This window comes from Sciurus vulgaris, assembly GCF_902686455.1.
Source record: "Sciurus vulgaris genome assembly, chromosome: 2".
Lineage (NCBI taxonomy): Eukaryota > Metazoa > Chordata > Mammalia > Rodentia > Sciuridae > Sciurus > Sciurus vulgaris.
In genome coordinates this window covers 99,967,643-99,992,389 of record NC_136462.1, presented here as the reverse complement: position 1 = coordinate 99,992,389, position 24,747 = coordinate 99,967,643, and the positions used below count along the sequence as shown (strand labels likewise).

The window sequence follows — 24,747 nt, the reverse complement described above, 5'->3', positions numbered from 1 at the left end:
GCTTTTTAGGGCTCTCTTGTTTTGATACATAAGGCTGTGTGCAATCTTCTAACTACCTGGCTCAATTATGAATTTCGTTTAAAATATTTGATCTAAATTGTAGGTATTTGTAAGTAAAGAGAACTTCTGTGTTAGTTTAGATAGCCAGGTTGCTAGAACCAGAACTTCAGATATGTACTTTTTAAATTTTGCTAGATACTGTTATATAGTTCTTCAAAGTGATTACACCAATTTGTACTGTTAAAAACTCTGTCTGAAAGTTGTTTGACAACCTCAATGTTCTTAGAATTAATTTTTATTAATCTAATGTCTGTGAGATTGTGGTTTTGGGTTGAATTTCTTTTCTTACTGGTAAAGTTGAACATCTTTTCCAAGGTTTGTTGGCCATTCGAGTTTTCTTTTCTATAAATTGCTTGTTCATAATTTTTGACCATTTTTTCTAATCAATGTTAGTTTTAATAATTTGTAGGCATTTTAATATATTCTAGGTAATAATATTTTGGTACTTATATTTATAGCAAATATCTTCACCCATTTTATATCTTGTCTATTCAAAATTTTAAGATGACTTTTGATGCACAGCAGTGTTTATTGTTGAAGTATAGGATTTATTAGTCTCTTTTTCTTTGTGGTTTATATTTTTGGTATCTTGTTTAAAAAATCTTTTGCTATCCCAAGGTTACAAAGATACTGTTGTAAAATTGTTAAGGTTTGATCTTCCTGATTATGTCATTAATTGATGTGTAGTTGATTTTGGCATATGAGATAAGGTAGGAATCTAACTTCTTCTTTTCTCACATGGATAACTAATCGTAACAACAACATTTATTGAATATGCAATTTTATGTCTGTTATAGATTAAATTCCTTAATATGTATAGGTCTGTTTCTGGGTTTACCTCATTGTCTTTTTGTTATACTTGTCTATCTCAACATCAGTACTATTACAAGGTTAGTCTTAGTCGTTTTATTGTAAATCTTGATGGCTATGAGGGCAAGTCCTTCTTCCTCATTCTTCTTTAGGAACGTTTTGTCTTGCTCTCTGCTTCCTGGTTTTCATGTCCTGGGTTGCATTCCTTTGCCATGCCCTTCCCTCATGATGTTCTGCCTCACCTCAGGTGCAGAGCAATGGAGTCTGCTATTTTTGGGCTGAACCTCTGAAACCGGCTCAAGATTTTACTAATCAGTCATCCACTAAAGAAGAAAGAGGCTGTGTTTGAAACATTAACTCATTGACTAAGTGCAACAAAAATTCATTCCAATTAGGGTACCTGGAACTTTTTTTCTTTTTCTTTTGGTACTGGAGGTTGAATCTAGGGGTGTTCAACCACTGGTCCATATCCCCAACCCGTTTTTAAATTTTATTTTTGAGACAAGTTTTCGTTAAATTGCGTAGGACCTCGCTAAATTGCTTTGAACTTGAAATTTTCCTGCCTCAGCCTCCAGAGCCACTGGGATTACCACACCCAGCTACTACCTGGAATTTCTGCAGAGCTATTTTTCAGACTTTCCCCATATGTTCGAATAATGTCATTTCCCCTAATCTTTTCAGAAACAGAACTAAAAGGTGTGGCAAACTTGGTGATAATAGAGCAAATGTAAGTATCACAGCTTGCCAGAGATGAAATCCACTTTAAGCCAATTCAGTGTCTTATTTCTGTGACATCTTTTATCTTGGACTACATCTAACTTACACTAAATCTGGACCATGTCTTCTTGCCACCCTGTGCAAACAGCAAAACCAGGAACTAAAAGCCTCAGGATTAAAAACCAAATATATACCAATGTACTTTATTAATTGTTGCAGAACACTTAATACTTCAATAAATTTAAATACTGTGATTAAATATTGTCTTTTTTTAACAACAAAATGTATTTTGTTTGTTAAATACAACAAAAATGTATTTTGAACATTAACCTACCTTGAAGCAAAGACCTCTTTACTCATGTTAATAGTTATTTCCTTAGAGAAATATTAAACTATCATATAGGTAAAAATACCATGGTTACAGTAATAGCTTTATTTTTCACAAGGATGCATACTACTTTAATGATATACATTTTTATCATGAACTTCTCAAACATATAAAATATATGTTTTATATGTTTCTCAAATATATAAAACTTCTCAAATATGTAAAAATGACATAAATAAATTGTGGTATATATACAAAGTGGAATATTACTCAGCCATAAAGAAGAATAACTTTATAACATTTGCTGGTAAATGGATGGATCTGGAGACTATCATGCTAAGCGAAATAAGACAATTCCAAAAAAACCAAAGGTCAAATGTTTTCTCTGATATCTGGTGGAAGCTAACACAGAAGCAGGGAAGAAGGAAAGAATAGAAGTTCAGTGGATGAGACAAAAGGAATGAAGGGAAGGCAGAAGGGATAGGCAAGGAAATACAGTGAAATGAATCTGACATAAATTTCCTATGTCCATGTATGAATACACCACAGTGAATCTCAACATCGTGTATATCCATAAGACTGGGATCCTAATTAGAAGAAGATATACTCCATGTTTGTATAAATATGTCAAAATTGACTCTACTGTCATATATAACTAAACAGAATAAATTTAAAAAAAATAACTACATAGAAAATGAGAATATCACAAAAAATGACAAAAATAAAATTAGAAATGGCCATTCATAAATCATCTATCCATAGAAAGTTCAAGTTAAGATGTAAGAAGAGAAGGCCTAGTATGTACTCATCAGGGTCCAAAGAGAGTTAAAGGTATCTCTGGTCCTGGCCAGATAGGTCTAAAAAAATGGAAGCTAATCCATAGCTCCGATGAAACCATCTGCATTTGATCTGCTTGCACTTGCTACCAAGAAAATACTTCAGTAGGTTAAAGAGAAAACAGACCTCAGTGTATTCTTCTAGGAGAAGCAGAAAAACCCCAGAAAAGGGAGAAAAAATATCAACCAACCTCCCTTTTCTCAATGAACCTAAAGGAAATAATTATGAGTTTCTTCTCAGAGGGTTTTTTAAACAAATGTATTAAATTCTTTTATACATGTGCACTTGCCCCACCAAATTTGCTTTATCTACTCACTGAGTTCTTCAATTTTGTTTAAAGGAAACAGAACCTAGTAGATTTCAATATGTTGAATGCATTTGCCTGTTTAAGGTAGTACACTTAGGGAAGACCGTGCAATTTAAAATCTGACACCAGTGTAAGCATCAGAGATTTTCCTATGGAGCAGGGATTTTGAGGGTGGGCAAACAAGCAAATTAGTGCTAGAGCAGAGGGCTCACTCCCAGATCAGACAGTCATAACAAGGGATGGTAAAACACTGATATCCCAATTTTTCTGAAATTCAGCTCTGATTGCTTCAATAATTCACAAATGAACAAAGGGTACTTTAAGAATTTTTCTCTAATACAGATTTTTTTTTTTTTGGGGTGCTGGGGATCGAACCCAGGGCCTTGTGCTTGCAAGGCAAGCACTCTACCGACTGAGCTATCTCCCCAGCCCCTCTAATACAGATTTTTAAAAATGTATTTAAGAGTGAACATTGCCCTTTGAGACACACGACCCTCATTAACACTGATTGCCATTTATGGTGTTCTTTCTTTTATCATCCTGATTTTATTGTGAAGGAGTTTTGATCTCATGGAGCCCATTGTTTCCAATGATCATTATGACATAATATTCTGCTATGTGCTTAACAGTAGGCTTAGATATATAGGAGAGCAGAATAAACCATAAAGTTACTTAGGGGCTGGGGGAATTCAGGCTATACCGAAGATGGGGCTTTTCAGTAAACAGGGCTTAGGTGAAATGCAATGGAAGTCCAAGGATGTTGAGATTTCTTTTAGCTTGGGACAATTAGGGAAAGTTTCAAGGAGAGGGTGGTTTAATGACTGGACCAAGAAGGTAGGTAAGACTTGAATATGTAGAATTGGGAAGGATTCCAGAAGGAAAATGCATCAGGGAAAAACTTAAATGTATTCTCAAGTATTCTAAGTCTTAGCAATCCTTTCTAGGTACTTCCAAAAGTCTTATCCCAACAACATACAATCTTTCATTTTATCTTGCACCCCTCAGCAACCCAAGCACATTCTTAGCTGGCTTAACTTCTGGGGTCAATCACTGTCATTGTTCCCTTGCATGAACCATCAATATCAAAAGAGAAAGTACAAGTTCCCATTCCCACTTATGCCTATCTACTAGTATTTGTGCCCAAATTCTGCCTTACCTTCTTATTAATAGAGTTGAACTTTGTGCCACCACCTGAGATTGAACCTTTCGTTTGTGTACTGGATTTTACCCCCAGGACATTGTGCCATTCATCTCTAGCCCCATCTCAGAATTTTCCTCTTCTTTTGAATTACTCTCAACTATATAAATGCATGCTGTTACTTGTCCTAACCTAAAACAAACAAATAAATAAAATAAATTGTAATATATGAACTACATCTCAATAAAGTTGTTGTTAAAGACAAAATTTTGAATTTGAAAAGAAAAACGGAATGTTTTGTGTCTTCTTACCTCTTATCTTTCATATGAATTTTAGAATAACCTTGTCAGGTCCTTGAAGAATCCTGTAAGGATTTTGGTTGGAATTTTAATGAGTTTATACATTAGTTTGGGAAGAAAATTATGTTTTCATCACTTTGCCATTTCCCATCAATAAATTTTGTATATATTTGTTTTTACTTATATTTTCTTTTATGTCCTTTGAAAAAGTTTCTTTCTTTTTTTTTTTTTTTGTACTGGGGATTGAATTCAGGGGCACTCAAACCACTGAACCACATCCTCAGTCGTATTTTGTATTTTATTAAGAGACAGAGTCTCACTGAGTTGCTTAGCAACTTGCTGTTGCTGAGGCTGGCTTTGAACTCAATATTCTCCTGCCTCAGCCTCCTGAGTTGCTGGAATTACAGGTGTGCACCAATACTTTTCATGCAAGGGATATCTCTTTTTGTCTAAATTTATTCCTAGGTATTTTTTGTTGGTAAGTGGAATGTCATCTTTTTAACACTTTTTTTGATTGAGTAATGCAATTGATGTTTTCATATTGTTCTTGTATCCTGTAACTGATTAACTTTTTTGTGAGGGTGGGGTACTAGGGATTTTACTCAGGGGTGCTTTACCACTGAGCTACACCCAGTCTTTTTTATTTTTTGAGACAGGGTCTTGCTAAGTTGCTGAAGGGTCTCACTAAGTTGCTGAAGCTGGCCTTGAAGTTGCAATCCTCCTGCCTCAGCCTCCCAAGTCACTGGGAAGACAGGTGTGCACCAATGCACCTAGTTGTAACTTTGATGAACTCTTAATAGCTTGAACAGTTCCTGTTGTAGGCATTATCTGTGTGGCCTTTAAACATTTTATTATTATTGACTGTGTTAGTGTTCTGCCACTATGACAAAATACCTGAGATGATCTACTCAAAAGAGGAAAGGTTTATTTGAGTTTATAGTTTCAGAAGTTTCAGTCCATGGTCTCTTTGCCCCATTGTCTTTGGGTCCATAGCAAGCAAAAAAGTAGAGAAAGATGAGAGAGAGAGAGAGAGAGAGAGAGAGAGAGAGAGAGAGAGAGAAGAGAAAGTGATCAGGGTTTTAATATTCCCTACAAAGACATGTTCCCACAGGAACACTTCCAGCTAGGACCCATCTTTCACATATTGGTCTTTGGGGGACACATTCAAACCATAGCACCTGCTATCTGTAAACAATGGTTTGTTCATTTCATTTTAAGGTTCACTTCTCTCTCTTCCTTTCTTATTGCGCTGCCAAGAACATCCAGAGCCGTGTTAAATAGAAGCAGTAATAGAAGGTTTCCTTTCCATAGTCTTCTGAAAGGAAATGCTTCTAATATTTCATTAATTGTGAGGTTTGCACTCTGGTATAGGTAGATACACCTAAAAGGAAAAAAAAATTTTTTTTTGGTATTGTGGATAGATCCCAGGGCACTTTATCATTGAGCTACATCCCCAATCCCTTTTTTTAAAAATATTTTTTATTTTGAGACAGGGTCTCACTAAGTTGCTTAGGACCTTGCTAAATTGGGGAGACTGGCCTTGAACTTATGATCCCTCCTGCCTCAGCTTCCCAAGTTGCTGGGATTACAGGCATCTGACATTTTGTCTGGCTATGATAGCAATTTTGAAGTTCTGATTCAAGAAGGGAAACAAACAAGTGACAAAGGAAACACAGACCACACATTATAGACAAAAATTTATTTGTTGAAACAGGGAGAAAAATACATGAAATTCACAGGAAGCCTGGATATCTGCAAACAGCCCAGGTATCTGAGGGAAAGCAATTCATAAAGGACTACAACTATAAAATACTAAATATGTCTTAATTCAAGTTGATTGATTTCTGGGCATTAGTAGAAACACTAGTGAAGATGAGCAAAAAGAATCATGGAGAAACATTTGAGACTTATATGTAATATACTCCAAATTATTTTACAATGGCTTGGGAGTTGTTATATGGCCCAGGATAATTTATGGCTGGAGAAACTGAAAATCACTAGGGACAACTCAGAAATTAACCGCAATAAGAAAGAAATGGGATAGCTTTCAAATGTCTATACATTCTTGGCCTACATGTTTACAGACACCTTGGTCATTTTGTAAAGTAATTAATCTTCATCCAGACTGTTTCCTATTGTCTTATTTCTTGCCCCTTACTTCAGGTTCCTACTGTTCTGTGTTTTGGTGATCTCTGACTTTTCTTTTTCTTTCTTTCTTTTCTTTTTTTTTTTTTTTTGTACCAGCAATTGAGCCGAGGGTACCACATCCCCAGCACTTTTTATTTTTATTTTGAGACAGGTTCTCGCTAAATTGCTTAGGGCCTCACTAAATAGCAGAGGCTGGCTTTGAACTTGGGATTCTTCTGCCTCAGCCTCCCACGTTGCTGGGTTTACAAGCATGCACCACCACACAGGCCTGACTTTTCAGTTATCATCCTGTTTCCTTATTTAGACTTGTATTTACCTTTTAATTCAACATTTCTCAAACTTCAAGAATTCTGAGAAAAGAATTTCTGCAATTAAATCAGTTTGAGAAATGCAGTGTCAAATGAAATCCAATAGTTTACTTCATTGCAGAACTTCTAGAGCTTCATTATTCTAACATGCATTGTGAATCTCCAAAAAAGGAAATACAGCTTGCAATATTATCTCCAATTGATTGGAACTAATTGAAAGTCATTATGGAATCCTTTCCACTGACCTCCTAATAACAGCTTATGTGACCTAGTTCTTTAATCTTCAGATAGAAACATCCACTCTTTTGGTACACCTTTTCTGAATGGAAAATTTATTATATGCTATCTCATTGCTAGACTCTAAACTGTTTGAAGGCTGATACTTCTTTTTTGGAACCTCACCTGATCTCATGTATGTGTTGAGACCCTGGGGTTCTGCCTCTCTCTTGGGTCTTGGAAGGGGCACATTGGACAACACCCAGAAGTTCATGCATGGCAGGCTTGAGCTAAACAATCTAATTCAGACTTCAGGATTTTTTTTTGCTACACTTCAATTACACTATTTGTGAATTGAGGAGTTAGGCCCTGCTGGAACTAAAAAGATGAGCAACATCTAGTTATGCCTCCCAGTGCCATGTATCAGCGGAGGAGATAAGCAAATGCATGAATGATTCAAAACACACAGTGAATTCAAAAGTCAACAAGACGTACAAACCACTTTTGGTAGTCAAAGAAGAAACAACTGGGCAGGTGTGGGAGAGGAACAATTGGAAAGAATAAGGAAAAAAATCCCATGGAGGATATATTATTTGACACAGACCTTAATGTTTTCAAAAGTGTAGACAGAGGGTATGTGGAAGGGTAGAATTACAGATAGAGGGCATAGCATAAGTGAGGCATGGAAGCGGAATAAGTAAGCAAGTTTAAGTGGTTGTTTTGCAGGAACATATGGAATATACAGAATGAGTTATAGATGAGGTGTGACCATAGCGTGAAAAATAAAAATAGGAATAGTAACTTGAATGCCAATTTGGTTTTATATTGCTGCTGCTGTCCTCAGAGAGCCATTGTAAGACTTTTTTTTAATGGGTGGATGATATGGGGATCACCTGCTACTATCCTACCTCTTTTTTTTTTTTTTTTTTTATCCTACCAGGGATTGAACTAGGGGCACTCAACCACTAAGCCACATCCCCAACCCTTTTTTGTATAATATTCAGAGACAGGGTTTCACTGAGTTGTTTAGTGCCTCGCTGTTGCTTAGGTGGGCTTTGAACTCGCAATCCTCCTGCTTCAGGCTCCCGAGCCGCTGGGATTACAGGCTTGTGCCACCTCGCCAGGCTCTTCTACCCCTTTTTGGTTCTCCTGAGCTATTTCCTTTGCCTCTGTCCAACACTGTAATATATCAAAACTTCAGCCAATGAATCAAACTTTCAGTCTCCTCACCTACCTATGAGATCTTGGAGAGCTGTCCAAAATATTATATAAACCAGGGTACTAGAATCTAGGCAATGTGCACCCACTCTGTATAATATGCTCGAAACTAGGGTGTTGAGGAGAGGGCATCGGGGAGGAGGGTGTTTAAATAAGAGCTCTTAAGTGGATTTAACGATAATACCTAGGGGAGTTATGCTTTCAGGTGTCAAAAAGGAAACCAGTAAGAAGAAACAAAAGATGGATGTACACAGCAAATTCCAACTAGTGAGCCAAGAGAATGAACTGTAGCTAATCAGTGGTGTGTGCAAAGAAGAGTGAACTCCAAACAACTGAAAGGTTAGTATGAGGCCACCCACCAGCCTTTAGAAGCTCTATCCCTCCTGGTGTTATGTTTTAAGAACCTCTAGTGTGTTGAGATGGGCCTGGAGAAGCTGTGTTTGATGATCTTAATGTTTTCTGTGACCTGGACTTTGAGGTCATCAGGGTAAACGGGTGGAGGGCGGGGAGAGTTAAGTACCTTTGGCATTGGCAGTGCTCGAAGGCCTGGGCAAGCTGGTCCCTGCTGGGAATCAATAAAAGAGCAAAGCTTCGCGGAGATTCCCCCCTACCCTCCACCGCTGCCAAGACAGGGCTCTCCTGAGGCTACGTCAGCAAGGTCCAAGTCCAGGGATGCATCAGAGGCCGAGGGCGCCTCCGGATGGGCCTCTTAGCCCCTCGGGCCGCAGGCTTTGGCGCGCCCCCGCTTCCTCGCTCCGCTGGGCCTTGCCGGCACGGGCGGGCAGGGTGGAGCTGCCGCAGTCCGCCAGACTGCTGCGGGCGCTCACTTCTCTCTTCCCCTTGCAGGTGCGCCTGTGCCACGGGCGCCCGGGGAAGGCAGGCCTTGAAGGGGGCAGACTCCCGCCATGCCCGGCCCGCAGCTCCCCTCTTCGGCTTCCCGCCCGCCGCCCCCGCGAAACGACCAGCCGCAGTCCCAGTGAGGAGGAAGAGGCGGCGGCGGCAGAGGAGGCACCGCCCCCTTGGCAGCTCCCCGACCTGGCGGCCTCGGCAGGACCCATGGCGGACTCCGTGCCCGCGTTGTCCCTGCGGGAAGGCGGCCCCCGAGCGCCGCGGTCCTCGGCCCCCTCGCCGCCGCCGCGCTCGCGCTCGGGCTCCGAGTCCGAGGAGGCCGAGCTGTCGCTGAGCCTGGCCCGCACCAAGACCCGCTCGTACGGCAGCACTGCCAGCGTGCGGGCGCCGCTGGGCGCCGGCGTCATCGAGCGCCTGGTGGAGCACCGGGTCCGCGCCGGAGACACGCTGCAGGGCATCGCGCTCAAGTACGGAGTCACGGTGAGCAGGGCGCGCCGCCGCGGCCCGGGCTGGCGGCTCCGGGGCGGGGGAGGGGACGGGCGGACTCGCGTGTGGAGAAGGCAGCCAGCAGTCCCCGCGCGGCTCGGCCCCAAGCGCTCGCCTGGCAGCGATGGTCGCCAAAGCGGTCCTGCAGCCAGAGGGGCGGGCCGCCAAGACTCCCTCCCCAGGCAGCTGCCGAGTTCCCAGCGCCCTGCCCAGACTCTGACCCGATCTTTTGCGTGAAGAAGATCAGAGAGAACCGGGCTTCGGTATCACCGACAGCCACCTTCATCCGATTTGCTCTCGCGATCCCACTACTATGTATTTACTCAAAGCCGCACTGAGGTGGATTCTGTTCTCTGTGTAAACAAGCTCTATGATGAGTCAGGAATGGTACAGTTGTGCCCATGTATGGTTCTGGTTCTATCGATTATGCTTCTTTATTTAGAAGTGAAATTACATCCCGGGGCTCACTGGCAACCGTGAATGTGACACCTGTGGAGAGGGCTGTGTTTATTACAAATTTATGTGTGTGCGTCTTGGGTATATTGCATTACACCTCTGGGAAGGACATGGAAACCTGAGGGAACAAATCGTTTCATTAAAATTACTTATAATTAACTCTGAGCTATGTGATGGCCTTTTTACATTTGAGTTCTCTGTCAGCTTTCAGTGTACTTTCCTAAAGCACCTTAGACAGCAAGGGGAAGAAAGATGATCATATCTTTCTCTTAAAGTGAAACTCCGACTCATTGCCAAGGACGGAGGTAATCTATTTTGCATACTTTGCAAATTTAAGCAGGTATATGTTTACCATCAGGTCTCTCTGTCATTTTAACATTTTGAGAACACGAACTTTGCTGTGCAGTCACATACTGACATGCCACGGAGAGCCCCTATTCTGACCACTTGGGAGTCCTCTAAATTGAACATAGACCTACAATTCTCCGTGTGTATCAGTGGGGCCTGGTTTGGGTCAGAGCTGGAGAAAAGTCCAGTTGGAAAATATCCATAGCTACTCTTTATTAATACCTGCTGTGTGTCAGGCATTGCATTTGTCCTGTTTCATCTTGATTTATTTGACTCTCACAATAAGCCTAGCACATACTTGGAATGAATCTTTTTACATATGAGAAGATGTTAAGAGGTAAGGATCTTTTCTAAGTATGATTGTCATTGAGATCAGCTTGAGTTGACCCAGTGATAAAGGATTGGCTTTTCTCTAGATATTACTTCTGATATCCACTCTTATCTAGAGGTCTCTTAGCATCTTGGTTACTGAAGAAGGAAAGTCTTTTTTATTGGGTTTCTGTACATCTTACCTACTAGGCTAGTGTGCCTACAGCTAGGAATTTATGATACCTAGGAGTCTTATTTCTTATGCTTTCTTCCCTGGTGATCTCCCATTACCCACAGCCCTCTGTGGTTTCCCTTGAGTCGCTCATGGCTCCCAAATATCTATTCACTGTAGTTCTCCACCTTTGATCAAATACTTTGTAATCCATGTATCATCTCATGTAAGTCCTATTACTTATAACCTTATTACTGTCTTCCATTTAAGTGTAAATCAGATTTTTCATTACTTTTATAAAGATTTTTAATTTTAAGATGTAAGGCTCAGGTATAGTGAATTGGGAAATATAGTCTGTGGTTACAAATAGTCCATTACAAAGTTTCTCAATTTCAGCATTATTGATATTATAGACTTTGTTGTTGGAGACTGTCCTGTGCATTGTAGGATATTTAGCAGCATCTCTGCCCTTTTCCCATTGGAGACAGGTAGCACATTCAGACATTGCCAAATATTCTTTTGGAGGCAAACTTATGTCTGTTTGAGAACTGCTGGTTTATTACATATATATGTATTTTATTATTTTGGGCTCTGATCTGTAGTTGATAAAGTTTTGGGAGACTCCTCTACTGGTGGTATAGAACCAATGAAAGTAATAATACCATAGAGTGAAATGATATTCTTGCTTTAATTAATATCTGTATACATTAATTGGATTTACTTAATGGTAAATGAGATTTTAAGTGGAAGGAAGGTCTTTTTTTTTTTCCTCTTAACAGAAAGAAGGTCAATGATTTAATTTTCTAATATTCACTGCCAGGATCATCTACATCATGTTTAAATTGTTGTTTAAAAGACTCAGTGACGATATGTTGGGGATTAAGAGGCCCACAGTAGTGTACCTGGAAATTAAGAGCCAGTCCAGGCTAACAGTTGACCTTAACTTTCCATGTTGGTGTGAGGAAAGCACAGCTCCACAGCTTAGAGGAGCAGTAACTCTCAGGCAAGCCTGACTACTGAGGGCAGCTCCTCAGCCATCCAGCTGGGTCCCAGCCAGGACTTCAGTCCCTTGCTGGGGAAACGGGTGAAAGTCAGTAGTGCTGTTCCCAGAACAGACTCTGGCAAGGGATGAACATGGAGACCTGATTGCTAGCCCTGGCTTACAAAAGGAACAAGTTGGAAGCTGGATATCCAAAATGATGTTCAGAGCTGACAGCAAAATATATCTCAGGCTATGGGAGTAGATTAGTGTTCCTTCAGCTGGCCTGGAAGGGGAGAGAAGCGTGCTGGGGCAGCTGAAAATGAAGAGTCCCACTCATCTCAGACCTATGGGATAAGATTGTCCAGAAAAGGCATCTATGAATCTGTTTTTAAAAAGTGTGACCTCTTTACTTATTCCCAAAACCTTGTGCTACTTGGGCTCAGTGTACATGCTATTCCATGTGTCTGGAATGGTCTTTCCCTCATAGCTGCCTGAAGGGCTGGCTGGGTGCGGGAGCAGCCGCATGGGTGTGACCTGTGCAGTTTACATAAGGTCCCAAGCTTAGAAGTGACTGGTACTTGCTTTAATGCTCAGTTGTGTCTTGAAATCTTTAATTTGTAAACAAAGGCCCCACATTTTCATTTTCCACTGGGCTCTGGACCAGTGATGTAGCTGGTCCTGGTTGTGTGATTTGCAACCTCATTGCCTTCAAAACTTTGTCTAAATATTTCCTTTGTGGGACTTTTCTTGACCAGTCTATGTCAAATTGCAATCCTCTTCCCCACTGGCATTTCTCCCTGTTTTCCCTGACTTGCTTTTCTAACAGTATTTATCATTCATCCAATTGTTCTTTTTTTTTTTTTTTTTTTCCTGTTCTACCTTTCTAATGAAACATTAGTGAACAAATAAAAATCCATGCCTCCATGGAGCTTATATTTTAGTCAGTAGAGACAGTAAGTAAACAAAGTATGTTATATGTCAGATATTGATAAACAAAATGAAAAAAAAAAATCAAGAAGTTAGGGAGGACCAGTGGAGGTGGATGCAAGTTAAAATTGGACTATCAGGGAAGGCCTTACAGAGGAGGAAAGGAAGAGAGCCATGTAGATACCTGGTAAAGAATATTCTAGGCAGAAGGAATAGCCAGTGGTACAGAGGTCCTGAGGTGGAAACATAATTGACAACTTCCTAGGAAGAGTATGGCTGGTGCTTAGAATGCAGTTAAGTATAGTTAGACAAGATTACTTAAGCTCTTGAAAGCTGTTTTAAGGGATTAAGCTTTATCTCTCACTGGGGACCCTCTGGCAGTAATGGTGGTGGGGTTTGAGCAGAAGAGTGACATCATCTTACTTATGCATTAAAAGAATCACTCTAGTTGCTGTTTTGAGAATAGGTTAGAGGGAGGCTTGTGCCAAGGCAGAGACCAGATATGATGGAAGCTTTTGCAATTGACAGGTGAGAGAAGAGAGTAGCTTGGACGAAAGCAGTAGCAAAAGAAGGATGTTGTTAAGAAGTGTCTAGATTTTGGATGACTTGCTGATATGCTAGAAAATTCTGCTTATTTGTTTACTATTCAGCTTGAAGATCTCTGCCCTGGGGATGGGCCTGGGGACTCAGGAGGCTCCTCTGTAGGAAAAAATAGTGGCCAGGACCTGGCCAGGCTGACACTGATGGACCCCAATCTTTCAGTCAGTGACTTAGAAAATATTTTTATGATGTTTTCCCATCACCCCTTTTAAAATTATTAATAGTTACTAATAGCTGGTGTTCCATATTTTTTTCCCCACTTTTATTGGGTCTGTTTGTTTGAGGCCCTGTACTAGATGCTAGGGCTACACGTTCTCTTTTTATTTATAATGAGTTTATCAGCTAACTGCTTTCTATACTGTGACTGCTTAAGAAGCCAAGGAGCTTGTCTGATTCATTTCTTTCTTTTTTTTTTTTGGTACTGGGGACTGAACCCAGAGGTGTTTTTTCACTAAGCTACACCCCCCAGTCCTTTGAGATGGGGTCTCACTAAGTTGCTTAGGGCCTCACTAAGTTGCTGAGACTGACCTCAAACCTGTGATCCTCCTGCTTCAGCCTCCCTAGTCACTGGGATTGCAAGCATGCACCAGGGCACCTGGCTTGTCTGATGCGTCTTTATATCTTCCTGGCCTGGTGCCTGACACTTGGTGGGTCCATGTCGACATAATCCACAAGAAAGCCTGACTGGTATGAAATTGTAAGTCCTAGAATCAAGCAGGTCCTAGAAGATAGGACCCAGTAAGGGCTGAGGGAGGAGGTGCAGCCTGCTGAAGGTATGAACTGCAAGAGTAGTTTGAGGCCAGTTCTGAAATCTATAGAAGACTGCTGCCCTTGCTGGTGTTGGCTGCTGGTTTCATCTCCTCCAGTAGCAGTGGGTCTTCACACTAAATTACACATAGGTTTAGGACTGGGCATTTTTACAAGAGTAATAGGCACTTGAGGAAGTTGGTCTGGGAAACTGAAACTATTTGGTCCAGGTTGAGAAACTACTAAGTACAGTTCAAAACCTCAGACATAGACTTGCTGGGGCTGGAATTTCCCCTGTTTTTTTTTTTTTTTTTTTTTTTAAATCTTTACTGAGACTAACAGGCCCCTTCCTTAACCCTGTATTCTAGAGTTAGCCATCGCTCTCTCTGCCATTCTCGCTCCTCCTAGTAGGATTCAAGCCTCTGCAGGAAGTTGACCAGCTCTAGGTTGCCACTGGGAACTTTTTGTTTAGAAACCCTGGGGAAACCTCTAGAAACTGAATAGAAACTGAAAGTGGAAAGGAGGCAGCAAAGTGCACCTATTATTTGTATAAACTTTGTCTTTTTACTTCCCCCAGGGAACTTGCCTCTTTTCTTAGCTCCAGAGGCCACCTCGTCTCTAATGCCCTCAGTGACTGCCTGTCCAGTTTTGTTCCTAGGGTCTTCTCTTTCTCTTTCAATTAGCTTTTTGGCCAAGTTGTTGCTTAACATTTTCCCACATAAAAGTTATCTTGCTGAGAGAAAAGTGAAATGATTGTCATTTTAGGGAGAATAAGCACTGTGAGTTAGAAGTGTAAGGGTATGTAAATCTACAGTATTTATAACTTTAGTCTGCTGCTGGTAGAGATTGTTGATCCTTGCTGAACTATACATAGTACCACTTATAGTGAGAGGCATGGTAAAATAGCCTGAAATTTGGGGTATTAGTAGAGTTCTCATGTACTTAAAATAAAATAAAATAAAATAAAATAAAGTAAAATAAAATAAAATAAAATAAAATCCCAGCAACTTGGGAGGCCAAAGCAAGAGGATCACAAGTTTGAAGACAACTTAGTGAGACCCTGCCTCAAAATAAAAATTTAAAAAATTTTTGGAGATGTAGCCCAGTGGTAAAGCACCCATAGGTTCAATCTCCAGTACCATAAAACAAAACCAAAAGCCAAAAAATAAAAACAATAGTCCTCCCCAGCTCTAAGGTATAATTATATACTACAAAACTCACCCTGTCTTAAGTGTACACGTCAGTGATTTTTAGTAAATTTACACAGTTGTGCAACCATCATCAGAATTCAATTTTAGAAAGTTCCAACATGTAGGGCCCATTCTACTTTGTTCTTCGGCCCCAGGAAACCACTGATCTACTTTTTAGTTTATAATTTGCCTTTTTTGGAAATTTCCTGTAAGTGGGACTTCATTTACTCTTCTGAGAGCGTGGAGAAGAAAAGAATCTTTTTTCCCCCATGAGCACATGGCAATGGAGGGGTCTGATTGCCACCAACACCTGGAACATAACAGGAGACAGATGTGGAGGTGAATATTGAGAGAATCATTTAGTATTTAAGTCTGTTTCTATTAAATAATAATCAAGTAATAGTTGTATGCACGTATAAAATTATCCTGAAATATTTTTTGGAAGGGCGGTCTCTTTTAAGGAACAGAGAGGAAGCAAAGAGGTTTTGAATATTACATTCACTGCTCAGTAGGTGGATCAATGATGCCGGACCTAGTGTCCTTTTGTAAGGGTTCTTGTCCATCCCCCAGAGCGCCTGTGGAGATACCTTTTGGGAATAACCATTGTGAATTCCTGCCTAAGTAATTTCACCTTTACAAAATGTCCTTATAGGGGAGCCACTTTAAATGGGTTATTTTTAAGTTATTGATAACACTTGTTCTACTTTATTTCGCCATGATTGACTGGGGCCCATTCGGTTAGTTCTTACTTTAGTTCTTCTATAACCTGTCTCTTAGTGACCAGAGAGTGAATTTATATTTCACTATTCAACCCTGTTTAGGAGAGACTCGAAATGATAGCATTTGATTGCTGTACTTCCGTCCTAAGAAACAGAAAGTAGTTCTGTGTCATTTGCAAAAGGTTATACTTTCTATTCTCAGGCTTAAGTGGCTCTCAGGAAATGTTGTGAGGTGGGCAGGTGGGAAAGCTGTGGCGTTTTCCAGCCCTTCCATGGATTGAATAATGGCTTTCCTTAGTTTCACGTGGGTGCAATTTCCAGAACAGTAAAACCTAACCTATGTTCCAAGAGAAGAATAAAACATTCCAAACAAAACATCTTCTCACTGTTTTGCATTACCCACAGGTTCTCATATGTGCTGCAGTGGTTAGTTCCATAGCTGGACTTTCTGTTTCCACTAGTGTGTCTTTCTTGCCAACCCATTTTTCTGCATAGCTGCAAAGTGATCTTGAACTGTAATCAGATCATGTCACTCTATTCCTTCATCCTCCAGTAGCTTCTCATCACATTCAAAATAAATTCCAAATTCCTTGTCTTGGCCCAAAGTCAGTTTATTACTCCCTATACTTCACCACACAGTTTCCCCCTGCTTTGGGGAGTTGCTGCTGCTCTTTCTGGCTGGGATCCTGTTTTTTTTTTTTTTTTTTTTTTTTTTTTTAAAACCAGGGATTGAACCCAGGGACACTTAACCACTGAGCCACATCCCCAACCCCTTTTTTGTGCATTAGTTAGAGACAGGGTCTTGCTGATTTGCTAAATTGCTGAATCTGGCTTTGAACTCTCAGACCTCCTGCCTCAGCCTCCCAAGCTGTTGGGATTATAGGCAGAATCCTGGGTGTTTTTTTTTTTTTTTTTTTTTTTTTTTCTTCCCCTGTCTTTTTCCATAACTGTTTCTTACCTTGACCTTAGTATAGATAACAGAGTTTGGAACCTATGCTCTTGGTCTAAGTCATTGTTTGTAAAGAACAAGATCAAATTCTTTCCTTTTTGAAAACCCCTTTCAGAACCTTTTTTGGTGACATGTTATTCATGTGGACTGGTTTATATGAAATCTTGTTTATATATTCTAACTTTGGGGAAGATAAAAAAAAAAAAGCTTAATGGGAGAAAATTCGTACTCTTTTCTTTCTCTTTAGCTAAATGTTTGTTAACAAAGATTTGCCCTTACCTGTTTGCTTTCTTACTTTGAACCAAATATAATCATGACAGTTGCTAACATTTTTGAGTGCTTCCTGTCTACCATATATTGTCCTAAAAATTTTATGTAAACCAATTCATTTAATCTTCACAGCAGTCATTACATGAAAGGACTATTCCTATCCTTACTTTACAGATAAGAGAATAGACATAGAGAATGATAACAAAGTGGCAAAACCAGAATTTGAACCTAGAGAGTGTGACCTGTGTGTGGACTACTGACTCATTTACCTGTTTTACTTTCTGACTCAGATCTACTCTCCCTAGAGTGGTTCCCACCTTGATGCTAACTACATCTGGATATCCCTGGTATACTAGGTATTGAACCCAGGGCTTTGGGTATGCCAGGCAAGTACTCTACCACAGAGCTACACCCCCAACCCTTTTTATTTTATCTGAGACAGAGTCTCACTGAGTTGCTTAGGCTGATCTTAACTTTGTGATCCTCTTGCTTTAGCTGGGATTATAGGTGTGTGCCACCACGCCCATCTCATAACAGATACCTTAAAGGCTTACTGATTATTCTGAGTGAAAATACAGTCTCTGACACCTGGAAGTTCAAGACTAGTTTAAAGGCAATTCTGTAGTGAATCACTTGTATAGTAGGGTATATAAGAGCCGGGGAGCCCCGCCCTTCTCTCTACAGTTTCCCTGACAGTACCCGGCCCCCGACTCAGTTACCTTGTATTGTGCTCCCCGACTCAGTTAACTTGTATTGTGCTCAGTCAGTTTCATTGGCCCCTGGCTGGACCTTAGTGGCCTGTGTTGTTCTATATGATGGATGTTATCAGTCAGCATCCTAGCAGAATAGCACACTCAGAGGGCAAGGCAATTCAGGAATTTACAGACTTTAATGAAGGGACATTTATAGAGTGTGAACAGGGTGAAGGAAACAACAAGGAGTAGTGAAGAACCCAGAGACCAGCCACAGCAGGGAGACATTCACTGTAGGCCTGAAGCGCCAAGAGAAATCCAGTCTTCCCTTGGTGGAGGGGTGGAAAAAGGAGGGTCTGCCTGATATCTCAGGTCATGGAGGAATGAAGCCACCAGAGTTATGGTGTCTTCCTTTAGTAAACCAACTAACATTTCAAGGATACAGAGGCTTGAGAAATGTAGTTCTTAAAATGTCAGCCCCCATCCCCACCCCCTTAGCTGGGCATGGAGGCGCACATGCCTGTAAGCCCAGTGACTTGGGAGGCTGAGGCAGGAGGATCACAAGCTCAAGGCCAACCACAGCAACTAGGTGAGGCCCTAAGCAACTTAGTGAAACCCTGTATCAAAAAATGAAAAGGGCTGGGGATGTGGTTCAGTGGTAAAGAGTCCCTAGGTTCAATCCCCAGTACCCACTGCCCCCCACCAAGAAAAAGGTTCAGCCCCCAGAGTTCAGAACAGGCTTAAGGAGAGATGGGACTGGATTGAGAGGTGAGCATAGGTTTAAAAGGAAAATAGCCATTTCAACAGATAACTTACCACCCACTTCTCATTTAATTTTAAGTAGCTAAAAAGCAACTTTTATGCAAAATCAAAGATTTTCTGTTTATCTATAAAATTCAAGGAATCAGGGGTTGGTAAACTTTTTCTGTAAAGGGTCAGGTCTTTTAGGCTCTGCTGTTGTAGTAGGAAGGCAGCCAGGGACAGCACTGGAACAAATGAACATGGCTGTGTTCCAATAAAACTCTATTCATGGACATGGAAATGTGAATTTTATATGATTTTCATTTGTCAGGAAATGTGTTCTTTGTTTTTTTTTTTTTTTTTCCCCCAACCATGTATACATTTGAAAATCATTCTTAGCTTTCATGCTATATGAAAATAGATGTTGGGTCAGATTTGGTCCCTGGGCAGTAATTTACCAGAACTTGTTATAGATGTCAGTTTTTTTTTGTTTGTTTTTGTTTTTTGTTTGTTTATTTTTTTGATGCTGGGGATTGAACCTAGTGGTACTCTCTTTGAGATACATCCCCAACCCTTTTTATTTTATTTTGAGACAGGATCTTGCCAAGTGTTGAAGTTATTTAACACTCTCCAATCTAAACCTAAGCAAGACCAGAGATACTTGGAAGTTTTAGATTTTAATTTTATCTCTAAAATGGACCTGCCCATGACCTTGATCTCTTTCTCACCATTTGCCATCTCCTGCAACTAGAACACAAAGGACCATCCCTTCTCTTTTCTTTTGTGAAGTATCTTTTAAAAGGAAAAAAAGCTTCAAAGGTACTATTTGCATGGATTCATCTTATAATAAGAAAGCAGGAGAAACAGGGTTCGTTTCTTTGACTGTTGTTTCTTCAGGATCTTTGAAGTAGAAATATAATTTTCTTTCACTCAGAATCAATTTGGCATTAAAGGCTCCCGTAATTTGATTCCATTAATCATGCACTTTAATCCAGCCATATGGACTTTAGAGTGAGACAGAAATTCCAGTTCAGACATTTATAGAGCTGTATGCACTTGTTCAAATCAATTAATCATCTTTTATGTGCCTGGATTTCTTCATTGGGAAATGGAGAATAGAAAGTACTATCCACTGCCACTCCTAACATCTATCTAATATATGTAGTACAAATATAATATTTTATATATATTTTCTCTATATGTATATGTGTTATATTCGCACACACACATATATATCCACACATATTTATTTTCTCTATATATACATGTAGACTCGCTTAATCCTTGCGACAACCCTGCAAAGGGTAGATGATACGTGTTTTACCTATGAGAAAACAGGCTCAACCAGGTAAGTAATAAGCTCATGTTCATACAGTTCATGTTGGAGAAGCTGGGATTGAACCAGGCCTGTCAGATCCCAAAGCTTGTGTGTTTGTAGACATTTTATTGGATGTCTCAGTTATATCATGAGAAAGAGTAGTACAAATGAGATGCTGGAGTGCCTGTGGAGAGACTGGTGTGGTGTGGGTCCCCAGGCTAGTCAGGCGAAGTCTGAGGATGTGTAGTGTGATGAACATAAGCACAGATGTTTCTCCGACAAGCTTAGATGCAGCATAATTTCAGTGACCAAACTATGGAGTGACCAAACACAAGTGAGGACTTGAATCAGAGAAGGCATTGCACACATATTGCTCATGAATGTGTGTCTCTCTGCATTGTATAATAAATCCTGCTCCTGGACTTGGTAATATGTAACTCTGTGTTTCCTTTTTTATATTTTAGATGGAACAGATTAAAAGGGCCAATAAACTGTTTACCAATGATTGTATATTTCTGAAGAAAACTTTGAACATCCCAGTTATATCAGAGAAGCCTTTGTTGTTTAATGGACTTAACTCCATTGATTCTCCAGAAAATGAAACTGTTGATAGCAGTTTTTCACAAGAAGAGGAGCCTGTGGTGGCTGGGGAAGACCTCCCTCCTCCCAGTCCTCAGGAATCTGAGATACAGCCCAAGGAAGTGTCAGCCAGAGATTTCCTACAGAGACTTGATTTGCAGATTAAATTATCAACGCAGGCAGCCAAGAAACTAAAAGAAGAGAGCAGGTAAAAATTCTCTGGTAAAGAAAAATGTCAGAGGCTGATTAAATTACTCTTAAGATGTTCTTGCTTTACATTTTAATTCTAGAATGACATTTCTGCTATATGAAGTGCAAAGAGAGATACCACATAATGCGTAAGCCTTTATCTGTTGCAAATGCTTTTGTCTTTGTTATTTATTATAAAAAATGTGCTTCTTTGCTTTAAAGCATTAATGTCCAGCTAAAATTCTGGATAGTAGCCAAATAGAAGCATCTTGTTGAGTCTTCAGGGGAACCAGTGCCCTAGAGAAAACTTAGACAATACCGACCTTCTAAAATTTGTCAAGGACATTGTTTGTTATTTGTTATCAAGGGTTCTAAGATTTTCTGTGAATTTAAAAAAAAAAATTTTTAGTTGTTGATGGACCTTTACTTTTATTTTATCTATTTGTTTATTTATATGTGGTGCTGAGGATAGAACCCAGTGCCTCACACATGCAGGTGCTAGGCAAGTGCTTTACCACTGAGCCACAACCCCAGCCCTCCTATGAGTTTTTTAACTTTGTTTTTAAATTCGATACTAGGTCAAATCTTTCTTTCTTCTATAGAATTGGTTTCCTTCCTGCTTTATTGTTTTAAGAAGGTACAACCTATTGTGTTTCTTTTTCGCCCTGGATCCTGGGAAGCTTGCAAGTAAAATAGATGCCCAGGTGTGACTACTATACCTCTTATGGTTACTTTATTGGCTTCCTACTCCTTTCCTTAGTCCTGATTTTTAAATTTCTACTTTTTTCATCTTGTTGTAAGTATGCTCTTTGTTTTAGGTACCTTGGTTACTTTTGAGAAAGAGGTGGCATATAGAAAACAGATACATCATAATTTGTATAAATTTAATATATTTAATTATTATATACCATAATTATTTATTCCAATAACTGAGACAACAGTAAGATGGAGATAGTAAGATATGCCTTAAGAAATATTTGCCTTTCGCATCACTTTTAAGGTGTGCATAATACTCTTATCCAGTGGGTATTAAGTTGTATAATATGTATGTGTTTGAGATTTCTAATTATAGTTTTAAATACTGATTTAAGCTGGGTTTTTTTGTTTGTTTTTTTGTTTTTTTGTTTAGAGATGAAGAGAGTCCCTATGCAACATCCCTCTATCATAGTTAGGTGATTAGTGGCATGATTCTAATCTGGATTAAGAGGTGGTTGGACCATAAAGCATCCGGCAACTGAAGATCCAGAAGCATCCCTTTTGGATTCCCATAGCACTCATCTTAAAATCACGATTAAGTCTACCTACTGCAGTTGCACTGAAGTGACTGGTTCCCTCTGGCTTTCTATAATGTTAAGTTTTTATTATGGCATGATAGCAAAATTATATTCTGAAGCTTATTACTTTTGTAGGTGGTAAGTTTTTAGACTAGCTTTTGTAAATACTGGTGGAGATAAAGCATCAAAGACTTTATATATTTAAGCTGAAAACAGTGTTTATTTAGCTCCTGATGAAACCCTAATTATGTGAAAAACACAGTGGCTGTTTAAGTGATGCTGACTTTGCTGTATGTTTATAACTTAAGTGCTATATACATATATATATATATATTTCAATATGTATTACATATTCTGTATTAATACAAAGAACCAAATTTTGTCTGCTATTTTGTAAAATAAACTACAAAAGTCTGAGAAAATAAACTATGTTTTCACATATGAGTCTTCTTTTTTTTCAAAATGGGAAAATCAAATTGATTTTTAAATTATATTTTGAAATGGTGACTTCTCCTGTATTTTAATGGCTTTTATTATTGTAAATGCAATTTTGAAAGAAATTTCAATAATCTAAAAGCAAATCAATTATAGTTCCTAGCATCCTTTGCAATTTCACTGACCTAATGTGATTCAGATATAGTGAAAATGTAAATACTAGAAGAATAAATACCAAGATCTGACTGATTACTGAATTTTAGTTCAGCTTTTATTACTAAGTCATTTTATAGAGTATTGTGTATGTAGTCACTATTCAATGTATTCTAATACATCACTGTGTAATGTATTCCACATTATTTGAATTTAGAGTTAGGTTTTTAATTTGTCTTTTTTTATATTATAGGTTATAGCAGTAAACTTTAAGCATTGTACTATTTACAATTAAGTATGCTTTTGGTCTCCATTTCTATTCAACCAGCAGATTAAGTCTTTATGATTCCACAGCAGTTCTCTGTATTTACCCCTCATTACCATCCCTAAAGGAGTCTGCTATCTGTGGGGCAAAAGAATTTTTCATATTATTTTTTTTTGTATTAGGGACTTAAGCCAAGAGGTGCTTTTACCAGTGAGCCACATCTCCAGCCCTTTTTAAATTTTGAGATAGGGTCTTGCTTAAGTTACTTAGGGCCTCGCCAAGTTGCTGAGGCTGGCCTTAAACTTGAGATTCTCTTGCCTCAGCCCCGCCCCAACCCTGTCACTGGAATTACAGGTAAGTGCCACTGTGCCCAACCAAAGGAGACTTTTGTTTCCCTACTTTCGTTGTCCCTTTTTTCTGTTATTTTCTTCCTCTCTGTCTTGTTCCTCTAGACCTTTCATTGAGCAAGTAACATGAACCTTTAAATGGTAATGCAGCAGAGCTTGCAGAACCAGAACTGCATATATGCAACTTGGGGGAGGACCAGCCAGCGCATTAACGGGAAGCAGTAGCCTATCTGCCCTTGTTTTGCTGGTTTCTTGTTTGTTCATAACTGACATGTATAATCCCTGTGTCTTATTTTTTTTTCTTCATACTATTATAGCATCTTTGAAACAAGATGCTCTCTTGATCATGCTTTGCCACTTTCTTGTATCTACTACTACTTGAACTGTGGGGAGTTAGTTGGAAAAAGAGAAAGCTAAAAAATTTTAAAAAAAGAAGGGAAACATGCATGTAAGAAAGACCCAAGTAAATCTCTGTGGAGGCCTAGGAACTTTAAAAAATGTAGCATTATCATGATATTTAACATAAAATGATCCGAAATTTAAAAGTAAATCAAAAGACAAATCCAAAGATACTATCCAAAAGATATAAACTCAAATTTGAAATTAAGACCATAATCTTAAAATGTTTTTAGTATTTTATTTTTGCCTCTTTTAGCAATTTCAGGTGAAAAATCTCTCATATCAAGTTCCTAATAACTTTGTGGTCACAGTTGAGCTGTACAGGTCTACAGTACTTTAGTCCCTACCTCAGTATAGAATCACTGTGAAGGAGTGGTGAGAGATGAGAAACTCGGGTCTAATTCCATCTTCACCACCCTGGTCACATGAGCTTGAGCATGTTCTTTCGTTCCCTAGGTGAACCACTTTCCTCATTTATAAAACGGGGCTAATGATCTCCCTTTTGTCTTGGTTATCAATGGGAGTTAATGAAGGTCACTTCACCTTGAAAATGAGAATAATCTCTCTAAACAAATTTCATATTTTTAAAAATATTGCATAGATATTTATATATATTATAAAAAAGTGAATGGATAAAATGCTTAGTTCAAGCCAGTTTATTGTCTGATATAGAAGCAGCCTACTTGACATGGCTGCAGCTGATCATGTCATCACAAGATGACTCATTAAATCAGTCCGAGTTGTGCTCTGCAAGTGTAGTTTGGGCAAAGCTCCTCCCCACTCACCAGTGGGTACTGGCTTCTTTAGAATATGCCCAGCTTAGTTTATCTGTCAGGCTTTGGTTTTTCTTTGGAAAGGAATAGCAATGGTCTACTCCTCTGAGGAGGCCAGCCTCAGCAACTTAGCAAGGCCCTAAGTAACTTAGCAAGACCCTATTTCAAAATTTAAAAATGGTCTTTAACCTG

At 39.3% G+C, this 24,747-nt stretch overlaps 1 protein-coding gene across 3 annotated transcripts; it reads left to right on the top strand.

Annotated features, from left to right (window-relative positions):
- The first annotated feature begins 9,056 nt into the window (after positions 1-9,056).
- On the top strand, positions 9,057-24,655 carry LYSMD2 (LysM domain containing 2). Of its 3 annotated transcripts, none has more exons than XR_013762268.1 (3): positions 9,057-9,715; positions 10,382-10,482; positions 20,606-20,743. XR_013762268.1 is itself a non-coding variant. In XM_079129989.1 (3 exons), the coding sequence occupies exons 1-3, from the start codon at positions 9,443-9,445 to the stop codon at positions 22,079-22,081; spliced, it is 639 nt and encodes a 212-aa protein (XP_078986115.1). In that variant the 5' UTR covers positions 9,072-9,442; the 3' UTR covers positions 22,082-24,655. The 3 variants fall into 3 exon arrangements, 2 of the variants coding, with proteins under 2 accessions (XP_078986115.1, XP_078986116.1); XM_079129989.1 differs by lacking the exon at positions 10,382-10,482 and adding an exon at positions 22,039-24,655 and having other exon boundaries at positions 9,072-9,715; positions 20,606-20,928; XM_079129990.1 differs by lacking the exon at positions 9,057-9,715 and adding an exon at positions 22,039-24,655 and having other exon boundaries at positions 20,606-20,928.
- The last annotated feature ends 92 nt before the right edge of the window (positions 24,656-24,747 follow it).

Coding starts and splice junctions, on each gene's coding strand:
- LYSMD2 (XM_079129989.1), top strand. CDS start 9,443: ATGGCGGACTCCGTGCCCGCGTTGTCCCTGCGGGAAGGCGGCCCCCGA. Junction 9,716..20,605: donor CGCTCAAGTACGGAGTCACG/GTGAGCAGGGCG, acceptor TTTATATTTTAG/ATGGAACAGATTAAAAGGGC. Junction 20,929..22,038: donor AAACTAAAAGAAGAGAGCAG/GTAAAAATTCTC, acceptor TTTTTTGTTTAG/AGATGAAGAGAGTCCCTATG.